This window comes from Scyliorhinus torazame, chromosome 10, assembly GCF_047496885.1.
Source record: "Scyliorhinus torazame isolate Kashiwa2021f chromosome 10, sScyTor2.1, whole genome shotgun sequence".
Classification (NCBI taxonomy): domain Eukaryota; kingdom Metazoa; phylum Chordata; class Chondrichthyes; order Carcharhiniformes; family Scyliorhinidae; genus Scyliorhinus; species Scyliorhinus torazame.
In genome coordinates this window covers 3,556,539-3,580,015 of record NC_092716.1, presented here as the reverse complement: position 1 = coordinate 3,580,015, position 23,477 = coordinate 3,556,539, and the positions used below count along the sequence as shown (strand labels likewise).

At 51.2% G+C, this 23,477-nt stretch overlaps 1 protein-coding gene across 1 annotated transcript in view; it reads left to right on the top strand.

The window, feature by feature from the left end:
• The window catches only part of slc7a10a (solute carrier family 7 member 10a), an 820,639-nt gene that overhangs the window by 545,694 nt on the left and 251,468 nt on the right, over positions 1-23,477 (top strand). The window contains 1 exon segment of the mRNA XM_072517756.1: positions 22,081-22,285. Within this exon segment, the coding sequence (XP_072373857.1) occupies positions 22,081-22,285 (205 nt within the window).

Here is a 23,477-nt window from a genome sequence, read left to right as displayed (position 1 = left end):
CAGTAGACAGAGACAGTAGACAGAGACAGTAGACAGGGACTGTAGACGGGGACAGTAGACAGGGACAGTAGACAGGGACAGTAGACAGGGACAGTAGACAGAGACAGTAGACAGGGACAGTGATAGGGACAGTAGACAGGGACAGTAGACAGAGACAGTAGATAGGGACAGTAGACAGGGACAGTAGACAGGGACAGTAGACAGGGACAGTAGACAGAGACAGTAGACGGGGACAGTAGACAGAGACAGTAGACAGAGACAGTAGACAGAGACAGTAGACAGAGACAGTAGACAGGGACAGTAGACAGGGACAGTAGACAGAGACAGTAGACAAGGACAGTAGACGGGGACAGTAGACGGGGACAGTAGACAGAGACAGTAGATAGGGACAGTAGACAGAGACAGTACACAGAGACAACAGACAGAGACAGTAGACAGAGACAGTAGACAGGGACAGTAGACAGGGACAGTAGATAGGGACAGTAGATAGGGACAGTAGACAGGGACAGTAGACAGAGACAGTAGACAGAGACAGTAGACAGAGACAGTAGACGGGGACAGTAGGCAGAGACAGTAGACAGAGACAGTAGATAGGGACAGTAGACAGGGACAGTAGACAGAGACAGTAGATAGGGACAGTAGACAGGGACAGTAGACAGAGACAGTAGACAGGGACAGTAGACAGAGACAGTAGACGGGACAGTAGACAGAGACAGTAGACAGAGACAGTAGACAGGGACAGTAGACAGAGACAGTAGATAGGGACAGTAGACAGGGACAGTAGACAGAGACAGTAGACAGGGACAGTAGACAGGGACAGTAGACAGGGACAGTAGACAGAGACAGTAGACGGGGACAGTAGACAGAGACAGTAGACAGAGACAGTAGACAGGGACAGTAGACAGAGACAGTAGACAGAGACAGTAGACAGAGACAGTAGACAGGGACAGTAGACAGGGACAGTAGACAGGGACAGTAGACAGGGACAGTAGACAGGGACAGTAGACAGAGACAGTAGACAGGGACAGTAGACAGAGACAGTAGACAGGGACAGTAGACAGAGACAGTAGACAGAGACAGTAGACAGGGACAGTAGACAGGGACAGTAGACAGAGACAGTAGACAGGGACAGTAGACAGAGACAGTAGATAGGGACAGTAGACAGGGACAGTAGACAGGGACAGTAGATAGGGACAGTAGACAGGGACAGTAGACAGGGACAGTAGACAGAGACAGTAGACAGAGACAGTAGACAGAGACAGTAGACAGGGACAGTAGATAGGGACAGTAGACAGGGACAGTAGACAGGGACAGTAGACAGGGACAGTAGACAGGGACAGTAGACAGGGACAGTAGACAGAGACAGTAGACAGGGACAGTAGACAGGGACAGTAGACAGAGACAGTAGATAGGGACAGTAGACAGGGACAGTAGACAGGGACAGTAGACAGGGACAGTAGACAGGGACAGTAGACAGAGACAGTAGATAGGGACAGTAGACAGGGACAGTAGACAGGGACAGTAGACAGAGACAGTAGACAGGGACAGTAGACAGAGACAGTAGATAGGGACAGTAGACTGGGACAGTAGACAGAGACAGTAGACGGGGACAGTAGACAGAGACAGTAGACAGAGACAGTAGACAGGGACAGTAGACAGAGACCGTAGACAGGGACAGTAGACAGAGACAGTCAACAGAGACAGTAGATAGGGACAGTAGACAGAGACAGTAGAGAGGGACAGTAGACAGAGACAGTAGACAGGGACAGTAGACAGAGACAGTAGACAGAGACAGTAGACAGAGACAGTAGACAGGGACAGTAGACAGGGACAGTAGACAGGGACAGTAGACAGAGACAGTAGACAGTGACAGTAGACAGAGACAGTAGACAGAGACAGTAGACAGGGACAGTAGACAGAGACAGTAGACAGAGACAGTAGATAGGGACAGTAGACAGGGACAGTAGACAGAGACAGTAGACAGGGACAGTAGACAGGGTCGGTAGACGGGGACGGTAGACGGGGACGGTAGACGGGGACGGTAGACGGGGACGGTAGACAGAGACGGTAGACAGGGACGGTAGACAGGGACGGTAGACAGAGACAGTGGACAGGGACAGTAGACAGGGACAGTAGACAGGGACAGTAGACGGGGACAGCAGACAGGGACAGTAGACCAGACAGTAGACAGGGACAGTAGACCAGACAGTAGACAGGGACAGTAGACCAGACAGTAGACAGGGACAGTAGACAGGGACAGTAGACCAGACAGTTGACAGGGACAGTAGACAGGGACAGTAGACCAGACAGTAGACAGGGACAGTAGACCAGACAGTAGACAGGGACAGTAGACAGGGACAGTAGACCAGACAGTTGACAGGGACAGTAGACAGGGACAGTAGACCAGACAGTTGACAGGGACAGTAGGCAGGGACAGTAGACAGGGTCATCTCCGGGATTCTGTAGACTCTGGAACTGTCACTGTAGATTGGAGGGTATCTCATGTCACTCCGATATTCAAAAAGGGAGGTAGAGAGCAAACAAGACCAGTAAGCCTGACATCGGAAAATGCTTGAATCCATTATCAAGGACTTTATAGCGGAACATTTAGAAAGCGGTGGCAGGATCAGTCAGAGTCAGCATGGATTTATGAAGGGAAATTCATGCTTGACAAGAACAAGAAAGAACAAAGAAATGTACAGCACAGGAACAGGCCCTTCGGCCCTCCAAGCCCGTGCCGACCATGCTGCCCGACTAAACTACAATCTTCTACACTTCCTGGGTCCGTATCCCTCTATTCCCATCCTATTCATGTACTTGTCAAGATGCCCCTTAAATGTCACTATCGTCCCTGCTTCCACCTCCTCCTCCGGTAGCGAGTTCCAGGCACCCACTACCCTCTGTGTAAAAACTTGCCTCGTACATCTACTCTAAACCTTGCCCTCTCACCTTAAACCTATGCCCCCTAGTAATTGACCCCTCTACCCTGGGTAAAGCCTCTGACTATCCACTCTGTCTATGCCCCTCATAATTTTGTAGGCCTCTATGAGGTCGCCCCTCAACCTCCGTTGTTCCAGTGAGAACAAACCGAGTTTATTCAACCGCTCCTCATAGCTAATGCCCTCCATACCAGGCAACATTCTGGTAAATCTCTTCTGCACCCTCTCTAAAGCCTCCACATCCTTCTGGTAGTGTGGCGACCAGAATTGAACACTATACTCCAAGTGTGGCCTAACTAAGGTTCTATACAGCTGCAACATGACTTGCCAATTCTTATACTCAATGCCCCGGCCAATGAAGGCAAGCATGCCGTATGCCTTCTTGACTACCTTCTCCACCTGTGTTGCCCCTTTCAGTGACCTGTGGACCTGTACACCAAATCTCTCTGACTTTCAATACTCTTGAGGGTTCTACCATTCACTGTATATTCCCTACCTGCATTAGACCTTCCAAAATGCATTACCTCACATTTCTCCGGATTAAACTCCATCTGCCATCTCTCCGCCCAAGTCTCCAAACAATATAAATCCTGCTGTATCCTCTGACAGTCCTCATCGCTATCCACAATTCCACCAACCTTTGTGTCGTCTGCAAACTAACTAATCAGACCAGTTACATTTTCCTCCAAATCATTTATATATACTACAAAGAGCAAAGGTCCCAGCACTGATCCCTGTGGAACACCACTGGTCACAGCCCTCCAATTAGAAAAGCATCCTTCCAGTGCTACTCTCTGCCTTCTATGACCTAGCCAGTTCTGTATCCACCTTGCCAGCTCACCCCTGATCCCGTGTGACTTCACCTTTTGTACTAGTCTACCATGAGGGACCTTTTCAAAGGCCTTACTGAAGTCCATATAGATTTCTGTCAAGGCCTCAGCAATTTCCTCTCCAGCCTCCTTCAGTATTCTGGGGTAGATCCCATCAGGCCCTGGGGACTTATCTATCTTAATATTTTTCAAGACGCCCAACACCTCGTCTTTTTGGATCTCAATGTGACCCAGGCTATCTACACACCCTTCTCCAGACTCAACATCTACCATATAGAGAACATCCACTGCCCTACATACATCAATCATCTTTGTGACCTCCTCGAAAAACTCATGGTAGAGAGTAGCAATGGAAGGATGCTTTTCTAATTGGAGGGCTGTGACCAGTGGTGTTCCACAGCACTTTAAAACGTACTGAATTCTGGTCACTGTTCCCGAAATGCTCCCCGACTGAAACTTCTACCACCTGGCCGGGCTCATTTTCCAATACCACGTCCAGTATCGCCCCTTCCCTAGTTGAACTGTCTACATATTGTTTTCAGAAGCCCTCCTGGATGCTCCTTACAAACTCTGCCCCGTCTAAGCCCCTGGCACTAAGTGAGTCCCAGTCAATATTGGGGAAGTTGAAGTCTCCCATCACCACAACCCTGTTGTTTTTACTCGTTTCCAAAATCTGTCTACCTATCTGCTCCTCTATCTCCCGCTGGCTGTTGGGAGGCCTGTAGTAAACCCCCAACATTGTGACTGCACCCTTCTTATTCCTGATCTCTACCCATTTCGCCTCACTACCCTCTGAGGTGTCCTCCCGTAGTACAGCTGTGATATCCTCCCTAACCAGTAGCGCAACTCCGCCACCCCTTTTACATCCCCCTCTATCCCACCTGAAACATCTAAATCCTGGAACGTTTAGCTGCCAATCCTGCCCTTCCCTCAACCAGGTCTCTGTAATGGCAATAACATCATAGTTCCAAGTACTAATCCAAGCTCTAAGTTCATCTGCCTTACCCGTAATGCTCCTTGCATTAAAACATATGCACTTCAGGCCACCAGACCCGCTGTGTTCAGCAACTTCTCCCTGTCTGCTCTGCCTCAGAGCCACACTGTCCCTATTCCCTAGTTCTCCCTCAATGCTCTCACCTTCTGACCTATTGCTTCCGTGCCCATCCCCCTGCCATACGGGTTTAAACCCTCCCGTGTGACACTAGCAAACCTCGCGGCCATGATATTTATGCCTCTCCAGTTTAGATGCAACCCATCCTTCTTATATAGGTCACACCTGCCCCGGAAGAGCTCCCAGTGGTCCAGATAATAGAAACCCTCCCTCCTACACCAGCTGTTTAGACACGTGTTTACCTGCTCTATCTTCCTATTTCTAGCCTCACTGGCACGTGGCGCAGGGAGTAATCCCGAGATTACAACCCTAGAGATCCTGTCTTTTAACTTTCTGCCTAGCTCCCTGAACTCCTGCTGCAGGACCTTATGCCCCTTCCTGCCTATGTCGTTAGTGCCAATATGTACAACGGCCTCTGCCTGTTTGCCCTCCCCCTTCAGGATGCCCTCTACCCGTTCGGAGACATCCTGGACCCTGGCACCAGGGAAGCAACATACCATCCTGGAGTCTCTTTCACGTACACAGAAGCGCCTATCTGTGCCGCTGACTATAGAGTCCCCTATTACTATTGCTCTTCTGCGCTTTGACCCTCTCTTCTGAACATCAGAGCCAGCCATGGTGCCACTGCTCTGGCTGCTGTTGTTTTCCCCTGATAGGCTATCCCCCCGACAGTATCCAAAGAGGTATACCTGTTCGAGAGGGGGACAACCATGGGGGATTCCTGCACTGACTGCCTGCCCTTTCTGGTGGTCACCCATTTCTCTGCCTGCACCTTGGGTGTGACCACATTTACATAACTGCGATCTATGATGCTGTCCGCCATCTGCATGCTCCTAAGTGCATCCAATTGCTGCTCCAACCGAACCATGCGGTCTGTGAGGAGCTCCAGTTGGGTGCACTTTCTGCAGATGAAGCCATCCGGGACGCTGGAAGCCTCCCGGACCTGCCACATCTCACAGTCAGAGCACTGCACCCCTCTAACTGACATTGCGTCAATTAATTAGTAAATTAAAGGTAAACTTTTTTTTTAAATGTAAAAAGTTACTGTTAACTATCTGTTTCCTAGCACTAAATTTCTACTATAAATGTGAAAGCTAAATACAGCACTCTCCGATCTCTGGCTTAGATACCCCTCTAAATTATAATTACGTAATTATGTTTAATTGCTTACCAATGCTTAATTTTTTTAATTTAGTGTAGATTCCCACCCAGCCACTCAGGTCACAGCTTTTCTGTGATGTCACTTCAGTTCCCCCCCCCCCCCCCCTCCCACACACACACAATTTGAAAAGTTAATGAAAGTAAAAATTAGTAAAAATCACTTCCTTACGTTCTGAGGGTCTCACAAGTTCTCAGGTTCTCAGGTAGCTACGATCAGTGGGAGACTAGAAGACTGGGAAATCTTTAGGGGGCAACAGAAAGCTACTAAAAAAGCTATAAAGAAGAGTAAGATAGATTATGAGAGTAAACTTGCTCAGAATATAAAAACAGATAGTAAAAGTTTCTACAAATACATAAAACAAAAAAGAGTGGCTAAGGTAAATATTGGTCCTTTAGAGGATGAGAAGGGAGATTTAATAATGGGAGATGAGGAAATGGCTGAGGAACTGAACAGGTTTTTTGGGTCGGTCTTCACAGTGGAAGACACAAATAACATGCCAGTGACTGATGGAAATGAGGCTATGACAGGTGAGGACCTTGAGAGGATTGATATCACCAAGGAGGTAGTGATGGGCAAGCTAATGGGGCTAAAGGTAGACAAGTCTCCTGGCCCTGATGGAATGCATCCCAGAGTGCTAAAAGAGATGGCTAGGGAAATTGCAAATGCACTAGTGATAATTTACCAAAATTCACTACACTCTGGGGTAGTCCCGGCGGATTGGAAATTAGCAAACGTGACACCACTGTTTAAAAAAGGAGGTAGGCAGAAAGTGGGTAATTATAGGCCAGTGAGCTTAACTACGGTAGTAGGGAAGATGCTGGAATCTATCATCAAGGAAGAAATAGTGAGGCATCTGGATGGAAATTGTCCCATTGGACAGACGCAGCATGGGTTCATAAAGGGCAGGTCGTGCCTAACTAATTTAGTGGAATTTTTTGAGGACATTAACAGTGCGGTAGATAACGGGGAGCCAATGGATGTGGTATATCTGGATTTCCAGAAAGCCTTTGACAAGGTGCCACACAAAAGGTTGTTGCATAAGATAAAGATGCATGGCATTAAGGGGAAAGTAGTAGCATGGATAGAGGATTGGTTAATTAATAGAAAGCAAAGAGTGGGGATTAATGGGTGTTTCTCTGGTTGGCAATCAGTAGCTAGTGGTGTCCCTCAGGGATCAGTGTTGGGCCCACAACTGTTCACAATTTACATAGATGATTTGGAGTTGGGGACCAAGGGCAATGTGTCCAAGTTTGCAGACGACACTAAGATAAGTGGTAAAGCAAAAAGTGCAGAGGATACTGGAGGTCTGCAGAGGGATTTGGATAGGCTAAGTGAATGGGCTAGGGTCTGGCAGATGGAATACAATGTTGACAAATGTGAGGTTATCCATTTTGGTAAGAATAACGGCAAAAGGGATTATTATTTAAATGATAAAATATTAAAACATGCTGCTGTGCAGAGAGACCTGGGTGTGCTAGTGCATGAGTCGCAAAAAGTTGGTTTTCAGGTGCAACAGGTGATTAAGAAGGCAAATGGAATGTTGTCCTTCATTGCTAGAGGGATGGAGTTGAAGACTAGGGAGGTTCTGCTGCAATTGTATAAGGTGTTAGTGAGGCCACACCTGGAGTATTATGTTCAGTTTTGGTCTCCTTACTTGAGAAAGGACGTACTGGCACTGGAGGGTGTGCAGAGGAGATTCACTAGGCTAATCCCAGATCTGAAGGGGTTGGATTACGAGGAGAGGTTGAGTAGACTGGGACTGTACTCGTTGGAATTTAGACGGATGAGGGGGAATCTTATAGAAACATATAAGATTATGAAGGGAATAGATAGGATAGATGCGGGCAGGTTGTTTCCACTGGCGGGTGAAAGCAGAACTAGGGGGCATAGCCTCAAAATAAGGGGAAGTAGATTTAGGACTGAGTTTAGGAGGAACTTCTTCACCCAAAGGGTTGTGAATCTATGGAATTCCTTGCCCAGTGAAGCAGTAGAGGCTCCTTCATTAAATGTTTTTAAGATAAAGATAGATAGTTTTTTGAAGAATAAAGGGATTAAGGGTTATGGTATTCGGGCCGGAAAGTGGAGCTGAGTCCACAAAAGATCAGCCATGATCTCATTGAATGGTGGAGCAGGCTCGAGGGGCCAGATGGCCTACTCCTGCTCCTAGTTCTTATGTTCTTATGTTCTCTCCCTGCTGATTAAAAGTTACAGGCCAGAAGAAAGAGAGAGAACAAAACAGTAGGGAAAAAGCACCTTCTCCCACTCTTCACCGAATTACCTCACTGCACCAAATTACCAAGTTTCAAATTCTCACTCTGTCTGTGTCTCACTCACTCAGGCTGTGTCTCCTTGACCAGCGCAACGCTTACTAGGTACGCTTTCTGTCTGTCTTTTATACAGACTTTAGGATGACTCATACTACTTAAACTTCAAAGAGAAGAATACAATGTGTACCTTTGTGCCCCTAAACAGGCCTCAGGTGACTGCCAGATAACTGCCTCTCAGCAATTAGGGTGGGGCAGCTTCAGCCAATCAGACACTAATCTACACTGCACTTTTAACTGAAAAACAGCAGAATTAGATTTATCACTTACCTTTCCTGATTACCTCTCTGCACCAAATTACCAAGTTTCAAATTCTCACTCTGTCTGTGTCTCACTCACTCAGGCTGTGTCTCCTTGACCAGCGCAAATCTGTTGGAATTCTTTGAAGATGTAATCAGGGGGAGCCAGTCGATGTGGTATATTTGGAATTTCAGGAGGTGTTTGACAAAGTCCAGCATAAGAGATTATTGTGCAAAATTCAAACGCATGGGATTGGGGGAAATGTATTGAGGTGGTTAGAAAATTGGTTGGCAGAGAGGAAACAAAGAGTAGGGATTAATGAGTCCTTTTCAAATTGGCAGGTAATAACCAGTGGGGTACCACAGGGATCGGTGCTGGGACCCCAGCTATTCACAATATATATTAATGATTTGGATGAGGCAACAAATTGTAACATCTCAAAGTTTGCAGACGATACTAAGTTGGATGGGAGGGTGAACTGCAATGAAGATGCAGGGATCCTACAGCAAGATTGGGACAGGGGCTTGGGATTGGGAAACTTGAGTTTCTGCTTGTATGCCGGGAGAAGGAGAAGGGTGAGGGGAAGATGTGTTTGGTGGTGGCATCATGCGGGAGCTGGCGGAGCAGGCGGAGGTGATGGAGGATGCTCCTTTGAGTGTGGAGGCTGGTGGGGTGAAAAGCGACCGTTTTTTTCCAAATGGAAAGGGCAGGGATTTCAAATAATTTCACAGCTTGTGAGTTGCACAGGTGTCATGTGGCCTTGACAAATATTTATGTCTGCTCAAAAAAGTCATATAGGCCCTCACTCCCGCAACAATAGGGTCAGTTTGAACTCACCAATGTGTTCACATGGTCCGGATGAGTTCCAGTGAGTCATAGAATCCATTGAATCCCTACAGCTTAGAAGGAGGCCATTCAGCCCATCAAGTCTGCGCCAACCCTCCAAAAGAGAACCCTACCTAGGCCCATTCCCCGGCCTTGTCCCTGTAGCCGTGTGCATTCATCACGGCCAATCCGCCTAACCTGCACATCTTTGGACTCTGGGGGAAACCGGAGCACCCGGAGGAAACCCACGCACACACGGGGAGAACCTGCAGACTGCACACGGTCACCCAAGGCCAGAATTGAAGCTGAGTATGAGCCGCTGTGAGGCAGTAGTGCTGACCCCATTCCACAACTGAGGAAAATACAATCTGTCGGAAATGGGGCAGGTGTTCTGGATCTGGATTCGCAGAGTTATTCTGGATAAGCCATGACTCTGTGAAAGACGAGGGGCGGGTTCTCTGAGCCCGCGGCGGTTCCCGCCACACCACTCCAACACCGGGCCGCCAATCCTCCCTGTTGAGATTTATACAGTCCAACAGTATAGACAGAACCTTCCAAACCCACGGCCATTCCCATCGAGAAGGACAAGAGCAGCAGATACCTGGGAACCCCACCACCTGGAGGTTCCCCTTCAAGTCACTCACCGCCCTGACTCCCTCTCTAACAGCACAGTGGACACCTTCTCAAGGGCAATTAGGGATGGGCAATAAATGCTGGCCTAGCCAGCTGTGTTCATGGTTGATGAAAATAAATGGACTGCTTCAGTATCTGAGGAGTCACGAATGATGCTGATTGTTGCGCAGTCATCAGCGAACATCCCCACTTCTGACCTTATGATGGAAGGGAGGTCATTGATGAATCAGGTGAAGGTGGTTGGGCCGAGGACACGACCCTGAGGAACTCCTGCAGTGATGTCCAGGAGTTGAGATGACTGACCTCCAGCACATAATCATCTAGGTATGATTTCTTCCTGATTCCCATTGACTCCAGTTTAGCTCGGGCTCTTTGATGCCACACTCGGTCAAATGCTGCCTTGATGTCACTCTCACCTCACCTCTGACATTCAGCTCTTTAGTCCATGTTTGAACCAAGGCTGTAATGAGGTCAGGAGCTGAGTGATTCTGGCGGTACCCAAACTGAGCGTCCGTGAGCAGGTTATTGCTGAGTAAGTGCTGCTCGATAGCACTGTTGATAACACCTTCCATCACATTACTGACGATTTGAGAGTAGACTGATCAGGCGGTAATTGGCTGGGTTGGATTTGTCTCTTGTGTACAGGACATACCCGGGCAATTTTCCACATTGCCGGGTAAATGCCAGTGTTGTAGCTGCACTGGAACAGCTTGGCTAGGGGTGAGGCAAGTTCTGGAGCACAGCTCATCAGTACTATTGCCGGGATCTTGTCAGGGCCCAGAGCCTTTCCTAAAGTGGAAGTTCTTGGGATTAAAGGCAACTGATTGACCCATTTGGGAAATTGGCTGAGGGATAGACAGAGAGTAGGGATATTGGGCAGGGATTCTGATTGGCTGGATGTGACTGGTGATGTCCTGCAAGATCTGTGTCGGGCCCTCGACTATTTACTGTTTTCATTAACCATTTCGATTATAGAAAACCACAAATACAAATTGCTGATGACAGACAGAGTTTGGATTGGATTGGATTGGATTGGATTTGTTTATTGTCACGTGTACCAAGGGACAGTGAAAAGTATTTTTCTGCGAGCAGCTTAAACAGATCATTCCATACATGAAAAGAAAATACGTAATAGGGCGAACCTAAAATACACAATGTAACTACATATTCACAGGCATCGGGTGAAGCATACAGGGTGTAGTACTACTCAGTAGAGAAGATGTGTGAAGAGATCAGTTCAGTTCATAATAGGGTCATTTAGGAGTCTGGTAACAGTGGGGAAGAAGCTGTTTTTGAGTCTGTTCGTGCGTGTTCTCAGACTTTTGTATCTCCTGCCCGATGGAAGAAGTTGGAAGAGTGAGTAAGCCGGGTGGGAGGGGTCTTTGATTATGCTGCCCGCTTTCCCCAGGCAGCGGGAGGTGTTGATGGAGTCAATGGATGGGAGGCAGGTTCGTGTGATGGACTGGGCGGTGTTCACGACTCTCTGAAGTTTCTTGCGGTCCTGGGCCGAGCAGTTGCCATACCAGGCTGTGATGCAGCCCGATAGGATGCTTTCTATTGTGCATCTGTAAACGTTGGTAAGAGTTAATGTGGACATGCCGAATTTCCTTAGTTTCCTGAGGAAGTATAGGCGCTGTTGTGCTTTCTTGGTGGTAGCGTCAATGTGGGTGGACCAGGACAGATTTTTGGAGATGTGCACCCCAAGGAATTTGAAACTGCTAACCATCTCCACCTCGGCCCCGTTGATGCTGACAGGGGTGTGTACAGTACTTTGCTTCCTGAAGTCAATGACCAGCTCTTTAGTTTTGCTGGCATTGAGGGAGAGATTGTTGTCATTACACCACTCCACTAGGTTCTCTATCTCCCTCCAGCCTTGCGGGCCCCGGTATTGAGGACTATTGTGGAGGAGGTGTTGTTGTTCATTCTTACTGATTGTGGTCTGTGGGTCAGAAAGTTGAGGATCCAGTTGCAGAGTGGGGAGACAAGTCCTAGGTTTTGGAGTTTAATATGAGCTTGGCTGGGATTACGGTGTTGAAGGCGGAGCTGTAGACAATAAATAGGAACCTGGGGCGAAATTCTCCCCCAACGGCGCGATATCCGCAGACTGGCGCCAAAAACGGCGCCAATCAGACGGGCATCGCGCCGGCCCAAAGGTGCGGAATGCTCCGCATCTTTGGGGGCCGAGCCCCAACATTGAGGGGCTAGGCCGACGCCGGAGGGATTTCCGCCCCGCCAGCTGGCGGAAATGGCGTTTGTTGCCCCGCCAGCTGGCGCGGAAATGCGGCGCATGCGCGGGAGCGTCAGCGGCCGCTGTCAGTTTCCTGCACATGCGCAGTGGGGAGAGTCTCTTCCGCCTCCGCCATGGTGGAGACCGTGGCGGAGGCGGAAGGGAAAGAGTGCCCCCACGGCACAGGCCCGCCCGCGGATCGGTGGGCCCCGATCGCGGGCCAGGCCACCGTGGGGGCACCCCCCGGGGTCAGATCGCCCCGCGCCCCCCCCCCCCCCAGGACCCCGGAGCCCACCCACGCCGCCTGGTCCCGCCGGTAAATACCAGCTTTGATTTACGCCGGCGGGACAGGCAATTTCTGGGCGGGACTTCGGCCCATCCGGGCCGGAGAATTGAACGGGGGGTCCCGCCAACCGGCGCGGCCCGATTCCCGCCCCCGCCCAGTCTCCGGTACCGGAGACTTCGGCGGGGGCGGGATTCACGGCGGCCAACGGCCATTCTCCGACCCGGCGGGGGGTCGGAGAATTACGCCCCTGATGTAGGAGTCCTTGTTGTTGAGATGCTCTAGGGATGAGTGTAGGGCCAGGGGAAACAGCGTCTGCTCTGGACCGGTTGCGGAGGTATGCGAATTGCAGTGGATCATGGCGTTCTGGGAGTATGGAGGTGATGCGCTTCATGACCAACCTCTCGAAGCACTTCATTACGACTGAAGCCAGGGCCACCCGACGGTAGTCATTGAGGCACGTTGCCTGGTTCTTCTTTGGCACCGGTGTGATGGTGGTCTTCTGGAGAGCAATACAGCACATTCTTGCCTCTGTGCTGCCTGAATCAAAACTGAAACTCCCCGAGAATCTGAAAACTACTCCACTGGGATAACTTCATTGCAGGGTTAATTTAAGTCTACTTGTGACACTAATAAAAATTATCAATATCCAATCACTGCCTGTTACTACGCAGAGCACAACCTTTTGAGCCAATTTATTGGCCACTAGCCAAATCAATCAGACCGAGTTCCACCCCTATCTCTCTCCCTGGGGCTGAAAGGTCTGCAGCTTCTGTTTAAATCAGCACAGACAGGCAAAGTGATCTTTCCTACAACTTTTGGAATCTTCTGCTTGAATTAAAGATGCAGGCTGCCTGCCTGATCTATCATCCATAGATCAAAAATGTAACAACAATAATAAAAGAAAGGGAAAATGAAGGAATTATCAGGAAGGACCCTGACAAATTCCACAACCAACGCAGCGGGTCCATGCTCTGCAGTCCAGCCGTGAATGGTGGTGGACAACTAAACAACTGACTGGAGGAGGAGGCTCCACAAATATCCCCGTCCTCAATGATGAAGGAGCCCAGCACATCTTTACAAAAGACAAGACTGAAGCATTGATAACAATCTTCAGCCAGAAGTGCCGAGTGGATGATCCGTCTCGGTCTCCTCCGGAGGTCCCCAGCATCACAGATGTCAGTTTTCAGCCAATTGAAAACATTCCGCAGGTTGCAGTCATACCTGTCACAAAGTAAGATTACTTGGGTTACTGGTTAACTAGATTTCGAGTCCAATAACAAAACCACTCCACCTCCTCCTCCCCTATTGCAAATAGTTGAGGTCCCTGCACTGATCCCTGTGATCCTCCACCTGTTACAACCCAAAAATGATCTGTTTATGCCGACTCTCGATTTCCTGTTAGTTAGCCAATTGCACCGATAATTTGAAAGTAAAAGTAGGTTCAGGAATGCTGGTTATTGCAAATGCTGGGATTCTCACTCAGCAGCTCTGTCACACACAAGGAGCCACAAGAAAAATGTCTTGTTTGTCACTGTTGAATGCTGTCGCTGCCAGGGTCTCTGTGTCATCTGTATGCAGAGCTCGGAGCCAAGGCACCCGCACTTTCACCAGTTTCCATGGGAGAAGCCCCTAGCAACCCAGCTCCAATTTCACTCTGGATAAGGAACTGCCCAGGACTGGTCTATAGGAACAGCCATCAGTACCCAGCCTGGCACCAAGTCAGACTGGCACTTTGACCAACTTTACTTCTAATGATCCAACTCCGAACAGGCCCGAGAATAGACACGGCCTAACTGGCAATTAGTTTTTAACATCACTAATTGGAGTGAGAAAGCTGTTTTTCACTGACAAAGTGAGTCTTCAGCACAGCTGCATTTCCCTCAATGACTGACTCGTAAAATTTACTCCCCCGCTGTGGGTTTCGAGGCCAGCATTTATTGCCCATCCCTAAGTGTCCTCAAAAAGGTGGGGGTGAGCTGCCTTCTTGAACAGTGACAGTCCCTGAGATGTAGGTACATCCACTCTGTAGTTAGGGAGAGAGTTCCCAGGATGTTGCCCCAGCGACAGTGAAGGAACGGCCGATATATTTCTGAGTCAGGGCGGTGAGTGACTTGGAGGGGAACCTCCAGGTGGTGAGGAACCTCCAGGTAGAGGGGAACCTCCAGGTGATGGGGAACCTCCAGGTAGAGGGGAACCTCCAGGTGTTGGGGACCTCCAGGTGGAGGGGAACCTCCAGGTGTTGGGGAACCTCCAGGTGGTGAGGAACCTCCAGGTGGAGGGGAACCTCCAAGTGATGAGGAACCTCCCGGTGGAGGGAAACCTCCAGGTGTTGGGGAACCTCTAGGTGGAGGGGAACCTCCAGGTGTTGGGGAAGCTCCCGGTGGTGAGGAACCTCCAGGTGTTGGGGAACCTCCAGGTGTTGGGGAACCTCTAGGTGGAGGGGAACCTCCAGGTGTTGGGGAACCTCCAGGTGTTGGGGAACCTCCAGGTGGTGGGGAACCTCCAGGTGTTGGGGAACCTCCCGGTGGAGGGAAACCTCCAGGTGTTGGGGAACCTCCAGGTCTTGGGAAACCTCCAGGTGTTGGGGAACCTCCAGGTGTTGGGGAACCTCCCGGTGGAGGGAAACCTCCAGGTGTTGGGGAACCTCCAGGTCTTGGGGAACCTCCAGGTGGAGGGGAACCTCCAGGTGTTGGGGAACCTCCAGGTGTTGGGGAACCTCCCGGTGGAGGGAAACCTCCAGGTGTTGGGGAACCTCCAGGTGGAGGGGAACCTCCAGGTGGAGGGGAACCTCCAGGTGTTGGGGAACCTCCAGGTGTTGGGGAACCTCCCGGTGGAGGGAAACCTCCAGGTGTTGGGGAACCTCCAGGTGGAGGGGAACCTCCAGGTGGAGGGGAACCTCCAGGTGTTGGGGAACCTCCGGGTGGTGAGGAACCTCCAGGTGGAGGGGAACCTCCAAGTGATGAGGAACCTCCCGGTGGAGGGAAACCTCCAGGTGTTGGGGAACCTCTAGGTGGAGGGGAACCTCCAGGTGTTGGGGAAGCTCCCGGTGGTGAGGAACCTCCAGGTGTTGGGGAACCTCCAGGTGTTGGGGAACCTCTAGGTGGAGGGGAACCTCCAGGTGGAGGGGAACCTCCAGGTGTTGGGGAACCTCCAGGTGGTGGGGAACCTCCAGGTGTTGGGGAACCTCCCGGTGGAGGGAAACCTCCAGGTGTTGGGGAACCTCCAGGTCTTGGGAAACCTCCAGGTGTTGGGGAACCTCCAGGTGTTGGGGAACCTCCCGGTGGAGGGAAACCTCCAGGTGTTGGGGAACCTCCAGGTCTTGGGGAACCTCCAGGTGGAGGGGAACCTCCAGGTGGAGGGGAACCTCCAGGTGTTGGGGAACCTCCAGGTGTTGGGGAACCTCCCGGTGGAGGGAAACCTCCAGGTGTTGGGGAACCTCCAGGTGGAGGGGAACCTCCAGGTGGAGGGGAACCTCCAGGTGTTGGGGAACCTCCAGGTGTTGGGGAACCTCCCGGTGGAGGGAAACCTCCAGGTGTTGGGGAACCTCCAGGTGGAGGGGAACCTCCAGGTGGAGGGGAACCTCCAGGTGTTGGGGAACCTCCGGGTGGAGGGGAACCTCCAGGTGTTGGGGAACCTCCAGGTGGAGGGGAACCTCCAGGTGGAAGGGAACCTCCAGGTGTTGGGGAACCTCCAGGTGGAGCGGAACCTCCAGGTGTTGGGGAACCTCTAGGTGGAGGGGAACCTCCAGGTGGAGGGGAACCTCCAGGTGTTGGGGAACCTCCAGGTGGTGGGGAACCTCCAGGTGTTGGGGAACCTCCCGGTGGAGGGAAACCTCCAGGTGTTGGGGAACCTCCAGGTCTTGGGGAACCTCCAGGTGGAGGGAAACCTCCAGGTGTTGGGGAACCTCCAGGTCTTGGGGAACCTCCAGGTGGAGGGGAACCTCCCGGTGAAGGGAAACCTCCAGGTGTTGGGGAACCTCCAGGTGTTGGGGAACCTCCCGGTGGAGGGAAACCTCCAGGTGTTGGGGAACCTCCAGGTCTTGGGGAACCTCCAGGTGGAGGGGAACCTCCAGGTGTTGGGGAACCTCCAGGTGTTGGGGAACCTCCCGGTGGAGGGAAACCTCCAGGTGTTGGGGAACCTCCAGGTGGAGGGGAACCTCCAGGTGGAGGGGAACCTCCAGGTGTTGGGGAACCTCCGGGTGGAGGGGAACCTCCAGGTGTTGGGGAACCTCCAGGTGGAGGGGAACCTCCAGGTGGAAGGGAACCTCCAGGTGTTGGGGAACCTCCAGGTGTTGGGGAACCTCCAGCTGTTGGGGAACCTCCAGGTGTTGGGGAACCTCGAGCTGTTGGGGAACCTCCAGGTGTTGGGGAACCTCCAGGTGTTGGGGAACCTCCAGGTGGAGGGGAACCTCCAGGTGTTGGGGAACCTCCAGGTGTTGGGGAACCTCCAGGTGATGGGGAACCTCCCGGTGTTGGGGAACCTCCAGGTGTTGGGGAACCTCCAGGTGGAGGGGAACCTCCAGGTGGAGGGGAACCTCCCGGTGTTGGGGAACCTCCCGGTGTTGGGGAACCTCCAGGTGTTGGGGAACCTCCAGGTGGAGGGGAACCTCCAGGTGTTGGTGATCCCAGGTATGTGCTGCCCTGTGGCTCAATATGTTCAAAGGTAAGTACTGGGGAAACACAGCAGGAAGGTGCGCTATTCAATCCCAGATCACACAAACTGGCTGCACATCGGTGACAGAGACTCTGCTTTAACGGAGGGGGAGGGAGGGCAGCGTGGGAGAGGGGGGCGGTGGGTGCTGGGGGGCGGTGGGTGCTGAGGGGGGGGGGGCGGTGGGTGCTGGGGGGGGGGCGGTGGGTGCTGGGGGGGGCGGTGGGTGCTGGGGGGGGGCGGTGGGTGCTGGGGGGGGGGTTAACTGGAAGTGTGCATTGGGAAAAAGCAGGAGCAGCTGCAAATCCTGATCTGTTCTAGAAATGTATTGTCGTTAAGGGTGAAGAAACACTGAACATCACGGAGGGGCGGGGCATTGCGGAGGGGCAGAGCACCACAGAGGGGGTGGAGCATCACAGAGGGGGTGGAGCATCACACAGGGGGTGGAGCATCACAGAGGAGGTGGAGCATCACAGAGGGGGTGGAGCTATGGGGAGGGTCAGAACATCGGGGAGGGGCAGAGCATCACAGAGGGGTGGAGCATCACAGAGGGGGTGGAGCATCGCAGAGGGGGTGGAGCATCACAGAGGGGTGGAGCATCACAGAGGGGCTGGAGCATCGCAGAGGGGGTGGAGCATCACAGAGGGGATGGAGCATCACAGAAGGGGTGGAGCATCACAGAAGGGGTGGAGCATCACAGATGGGGTGGAGCATCACAGAGGGGGTGGAGCATCACAGATGGGGTGGAGCATCACAGAGGGGGTGGAGCATCACGGAAGGGGTGGAGCATCACAGAAGGGGTGGAGCATCACGGAGGGGGTGGAGCATCACAGAGGGGGTGGAGCATCACAGAGGGGGTGGAGCATCACAGAGGGGGTGGAGCATCACAGAGGGGGTGGAGCATCACAGAGGGGGTGGAGCATCATGGAAGGGGTGGAGCATCATGGAAGGGGTGGAGCATCACGGAGGGGGTGGAGCATCGCGGAGGGGGTGGAGAATCAATGAGGGGGTGGAGCATCACAGAGGGGCAGAGCATCACAGAGGGGCAGAGCATCACAGAGGGGCGGAGCATCACAGAGGGGCGGAGCATCACAGAGGGGCGGAGCATCACAGAGGGGGTGGAGCATCACGGAGGGGGTGGAGCATCACGGAGGGGTGGAGCATCACGGAGGGGTGGAGCATCACGGAGGGGTGGAGCATCACAGAGGGGCGGAGCATCACGGAGGGGGTGGAGCATCACGGAGGGGTGGAGCATCACGGAGGGGTGGAGCATCACAGAGGGGCGGAGCATCACAGAGGGGGTGGAGCATCACGGAGGGGGTGGAGCATCACGGAGGGGGTGGAGCATCACGGAGGGGGTGGAGCATCACGGAGGGGTGGAGCATCACGGAGGGGTGGAGCATCACAGAGGGGCGGAGCATCACAGAGGGGGTGGAGCATCACGGAGGGGTGGAGCATGCCATGACCAACCCACTAATGAAATTCAAATCGATGGAAATGAGGGGTGTGCCGGACCTGAGCAGTATGCGCGCAAACCTCACCTCCGCCAGCCGTGGGAGGTGAACATCACAACAGGCGCGGTGCTGAGTGCAAACTGCGGTTTTTGTATTATCCACAATCTCCGCCCAATCACAATTCACCTGCCGGCACCAGGGGGTCAAGAATCTGACCCACAATGTTTTGGCCTCAACTTCTTCCTGTGGTAACGGATTCCACAGGCCGACCACTCTTTGCGTGAAGAAATTTCTCCTCATCTCTGTCCTAAATGGTCTACTCCGTATCTCAGACTGTGACCCCTCGTTCTGGACACACCCACCATCAGGAACATCCTTCCTGCATCGACCCTGTCCAGTCCTGTTAGAATTTTATAGATTTCCGTGAGATCCCCCTCATTCTTCTGAACTCCAGCGAGAACAATCCCAACCGAGTCAGTCTCTCCTCAGATGACAGTCCCGCCATCCCTGGAATCAGTCTGGTAAACCTTCGCTGCACTCCCTCGAGAGCAAGAACATCCTTCCTCAGAGAAGGATACCAAAACTGCACACAATACTCCAGGTGTGACCTCACCAAGGCCCTGTATAATTGCAGCAACACATCCCTGCTTCTATACTCGAAACCTCTCGCAATGAAGGCCAACATACCATTAGCCTTCTTTACCGCCTGCTGCACCTGCATGCTTACCTTCAGACCTTGGCTACTTATAAGAGGTCATCAAAGAACAAAGAACAAAGAAATGTACAGCACAGGAACAGGCCCTTCGGCCCTCCAAGCCCGTGCCGACCATGCTGCCCGACTAAACTACAATCTTTTACACTTCCTGCGTCCGTATCCCTCTATTCCCATCCTATTCATGTATTTGTCAAGATGCCCCTTAAATGTCACTATTGTCCCTGCTTCCACCACCTCCTCCGGTAGCGAGTTCCAGGCACCCACTACCCTCTGTGTAAAAAACTTGCCTCGTACATCTACTCTAAATCTTGCCCCTCTCACCTTAAACCTATGCCCCCTAGTAATTGACCCCTCTACCCTGTGGAAAAGCCTCTGACTATCCACTCTGTCTATGCCCCTCATAATTTTGTAGACCTCTATCAGGTCTCCCCTCAACCTCCTTCGTTCCAGTGAGAACAAACCGAGTTTATTCAACCGCTCCTCATAGCTAATGCCCTCCATACCAGGCAACATTCTGGTAAATCTCTTCTGCACCCTCTCTAAAGCCTCCACATCCTTCTGGTAGTGTGGCGACCAGAATTGAACACTATACTCCAAGTGTGGCCTAATTAAGGTTCTATACAGCTGCAACATGACTTGCCAATTCTTATACTCAATGCCCCGGCAAATGAAGGCAAGCATGCCGTATGCCTTCTTGACAATCTTCTCCACCTGTGTTGCCCCTTTCAGTGACCTGTGGACCTGTACTCCGAGATCTCTTTGACTTTCAATACTCTTGAGGGTTCTACCATTCACTGTATATTCCCTACCTGCATTAGACCTTCCAAAATGCAGTACCTCACATTTGTCCGGATTAAACTCCATCTGCCATCTCTCTGCCCAAGTCTCCAAACAATATAAATCCTGCTGTATCCTCTGACAGTCCTCATCGCTATCCGCAATTCCACCAACCTTTGTGTCGTCTGCAAACTTACTAATCAGATCAGTTACATTTTCCTCCAAATCATTTATATATACTACAAAGAGCAAAGGTCCCACCACTGATCCCTGTGGAACACCACTGGTCACAGCCCTCCAATTAGAAAAGCATCCTTCCATTGCTACTCTCTGCCTTCTATGGCCTAGCCAGTTCTGTATCCACCTTGCCAGCTCACCCCTGATCCTGTGTGACTTCACCTTTTGTACTAGTTTACCATGAGGGACCTTGTCAAAGGCCTTACTGAAGTCCATATAGACAACATCTACTGCCCTACCTGCATCAATCATCTTAGTGACCTCCTCGAAAAACTCTATCAAGTTAGTGAGACACGACCTCCCCTTCACAAAACCGTGCTGCCTCTCACTAATACGTCCATTTGCTTCCAAATGGGAGTAGATCCTGTCTCGAAGAATTCTCTCCAGTAATTTCCCTACCACTGTGGTAAGGCTCACCGGCCTGTAGTTCCCTGGATTATCCTTGCTCCCCTTCTTAAACAGAGGAACAACATCGAACTTCTTCTGGCACGATTGCCAGGTCCTCCAATGTTAAAAGAGACAGAAACAGGGACACTGAATGTACAACAGGCCAATCAGATGGAATTGTGTAAGAGCTGCTTCAACACAGTTAGAATATTGAGAACAGTAAGGATCCTTCAGGAAGGATCTGACAGTTATTGGAAGGTAGCAGTGAGGATCGAGTGAAATGAGACAAGGAATAAAAGGGCCGATGGGTTGGACCCTTTACGTTTACAGAAGGAGGTCATTCGGCCCATCGTCTGTCGGGCTGATTTTTGCCACAGTCATCCAACTAATCCCATTGAACCCCAATCTTCCAATCATTAATTGAAAGAGCTATCTAATTAACCCCTCTCCCCAGCTCTTTCCTCATAGCCATAAGACAACATGGGTCATAAGACAAAATGACTCGGTGGGCTGAATGGCCTCCTTCTGCACTGTAAATTTTATGATAATCTATGATAATAAGACATAGGAGCAGAATTAGGCCACTCGGCCCATCGAGTCTGCTCCGCCATTCCATCATGGCTGATATTTCCTCATCCCCATTCTCCTGCCTTCTCCCCCTAACCCCTGATCCCCTTATTAATCAAGAACCTATCTATCTCTGTCTTAAAGACACTCAGTGATTTGGCCTCCACAGCCTTCTGCGGCAAAGAGTGCCACAGATTCACCACCCTCTGGCTGAAGAAATTCCTCATCATCTCTGTTTTACAGTGGTTAGCATTGTTGCTTCACAGCTCCAGGGTCGCAGGTTCGATTCCTGGCTTGGGTCGCTGTCTGTGCGGAGTCTGCACGTTCTCCCCGTGTCTGTGTGGGTTTCCTCCGGGTGCTCCGGTTTCCTCCCACAAGTCCCGAAAGACGAGCTGTTAGGTGAATTGGACATTCTGAATTCTCCCTCTGTGTATCCGAACAGGCGCCGGAGTGTGGCGACTAGGGGATTTTCACAGTAACTTCATTGCGGTGTTAATGTAAGCCTACTTGTGACAATAAAGATTATTGTTATTAATGAGGCAGAAACTGGAAAAAGAACTTGGATAGATATTTCAAAAGCAGAGAGAGAAATGGGATGAAATTAGGAAACTCCAATTGAAGTCCCAACAGGAATGAGCAAATGTGTATCTTACCGTGAATGTGTGAATGTTTGAGATCTGTAACACCTTCTGTTGTTGATTGTGTCCTTTTCACAGGTAATATCATTGGTTCTGGAATCTTCATCTCCCCAAAAGGGGTCCTGGAACACGCAGGCTCGGTGGGACTGGCTCTTATCGTCTGGATGCTCGCAGGCTTCATCACCGTCATTGGCTCACTTTGCTATGCCGAGCTTGGAGTGACAATCCCCAGATCAGGAGGCGATTATGCCTATGTCAAGAGCGTGTTTGGAGGATTACCAGGGTATTTGGAATTTCCTGCGTTGTTTAAGAATTGGGGTTCAGTGGGGTATTTGGATGTTCCCGGGGTGTTTAGGGATTGGGGTTCAGTGGGGAATTTGGGGATTCTCGGGGTGTTTAGGGATTGGGGTTCAGTGGGGAATTTGGGGATTCTCGGGGTGTTTAGGGATTGGGGTTTAGTGGGGAATTTGGAGATTCCCGGGGTATTTAGGGATTGGGGTTCAGTGGGGAATTTGGATGTTCCCGGGGTATTTAGGGATTGGGGTTCAGTGGGGAATTTGGGGATTCTCGGGGTGTTTAGGGATTGGGGTTCAGTGGGGTATTTGGAATTTCCCGGGTGTTTAGGGATTGCGGTTTAGTGGGGAATTTGGAGATTCTCGGGGTGTTTAGGGATTGGGGTTCAGTGGGGTATTTGGAATTTCCCGGGTGTTTAGGGATTGGGGTTTAGTGGGGAATTTGGAGATTCCCGGGGTATTTAGGGATTGGGGTTTAGTGGGGAATTTGGAGATTCTCGGGGTGTTTAGGGATTGGGGGTTAGTGGGGTATTTGGAATTTCCCGGGGTATTTAGGGATTGGGGTTCAGTGGGGTATTTGGAGTTTCCCGGGGTATTTAGGGATTGGGGTTTAGTGGGGTATTTGGAATTTCCCGGGGTGTTTAGGGATTGGGGTTCAGTGGGGTATTTGGAATTTCCCGGGGTATTTAGGGATTGGGGTTTAGTGGGGTATTTGGAATTTCCCGGGGTGTTTAGGGATTGGGGTTCAGTGGGGTATTTGGAATTTCCCGGGGTGTTTAGGGATTGGGGTTCAGTGGGATATTTGGATGTTCCCGGGGTATTTAGGGATTGGGGTTCAGTGGGGAATTTGGGGATTCTGGGGGTGTTTAGGGATTGGGGTTCAGTGGGGAATTTGGGGATTCTCGGGGTGTTTAGGGATTGGGGTTTAGTGGGGAATTTGGAGATTCCCGGGGTATTTAGGGATTGGGGTTTAGTGGGGAATTTGGAGATTCCCGGGGTATTTAGGGATTGGGGTTCAGTGGGGAATTTGGGGATTCTCGGGGTGTTTAGGGATTGGGGTTCAGTGGGGTATTTGGAATTTCCCGTGTGTTTAGGGATTGCGGTTCAATGGGGAATTTGGAGATTCTCGGGGTGTTTAGGGATTGGGGTTCAGTGGGGTATTTGGAATTTCCCGGGTGTTTA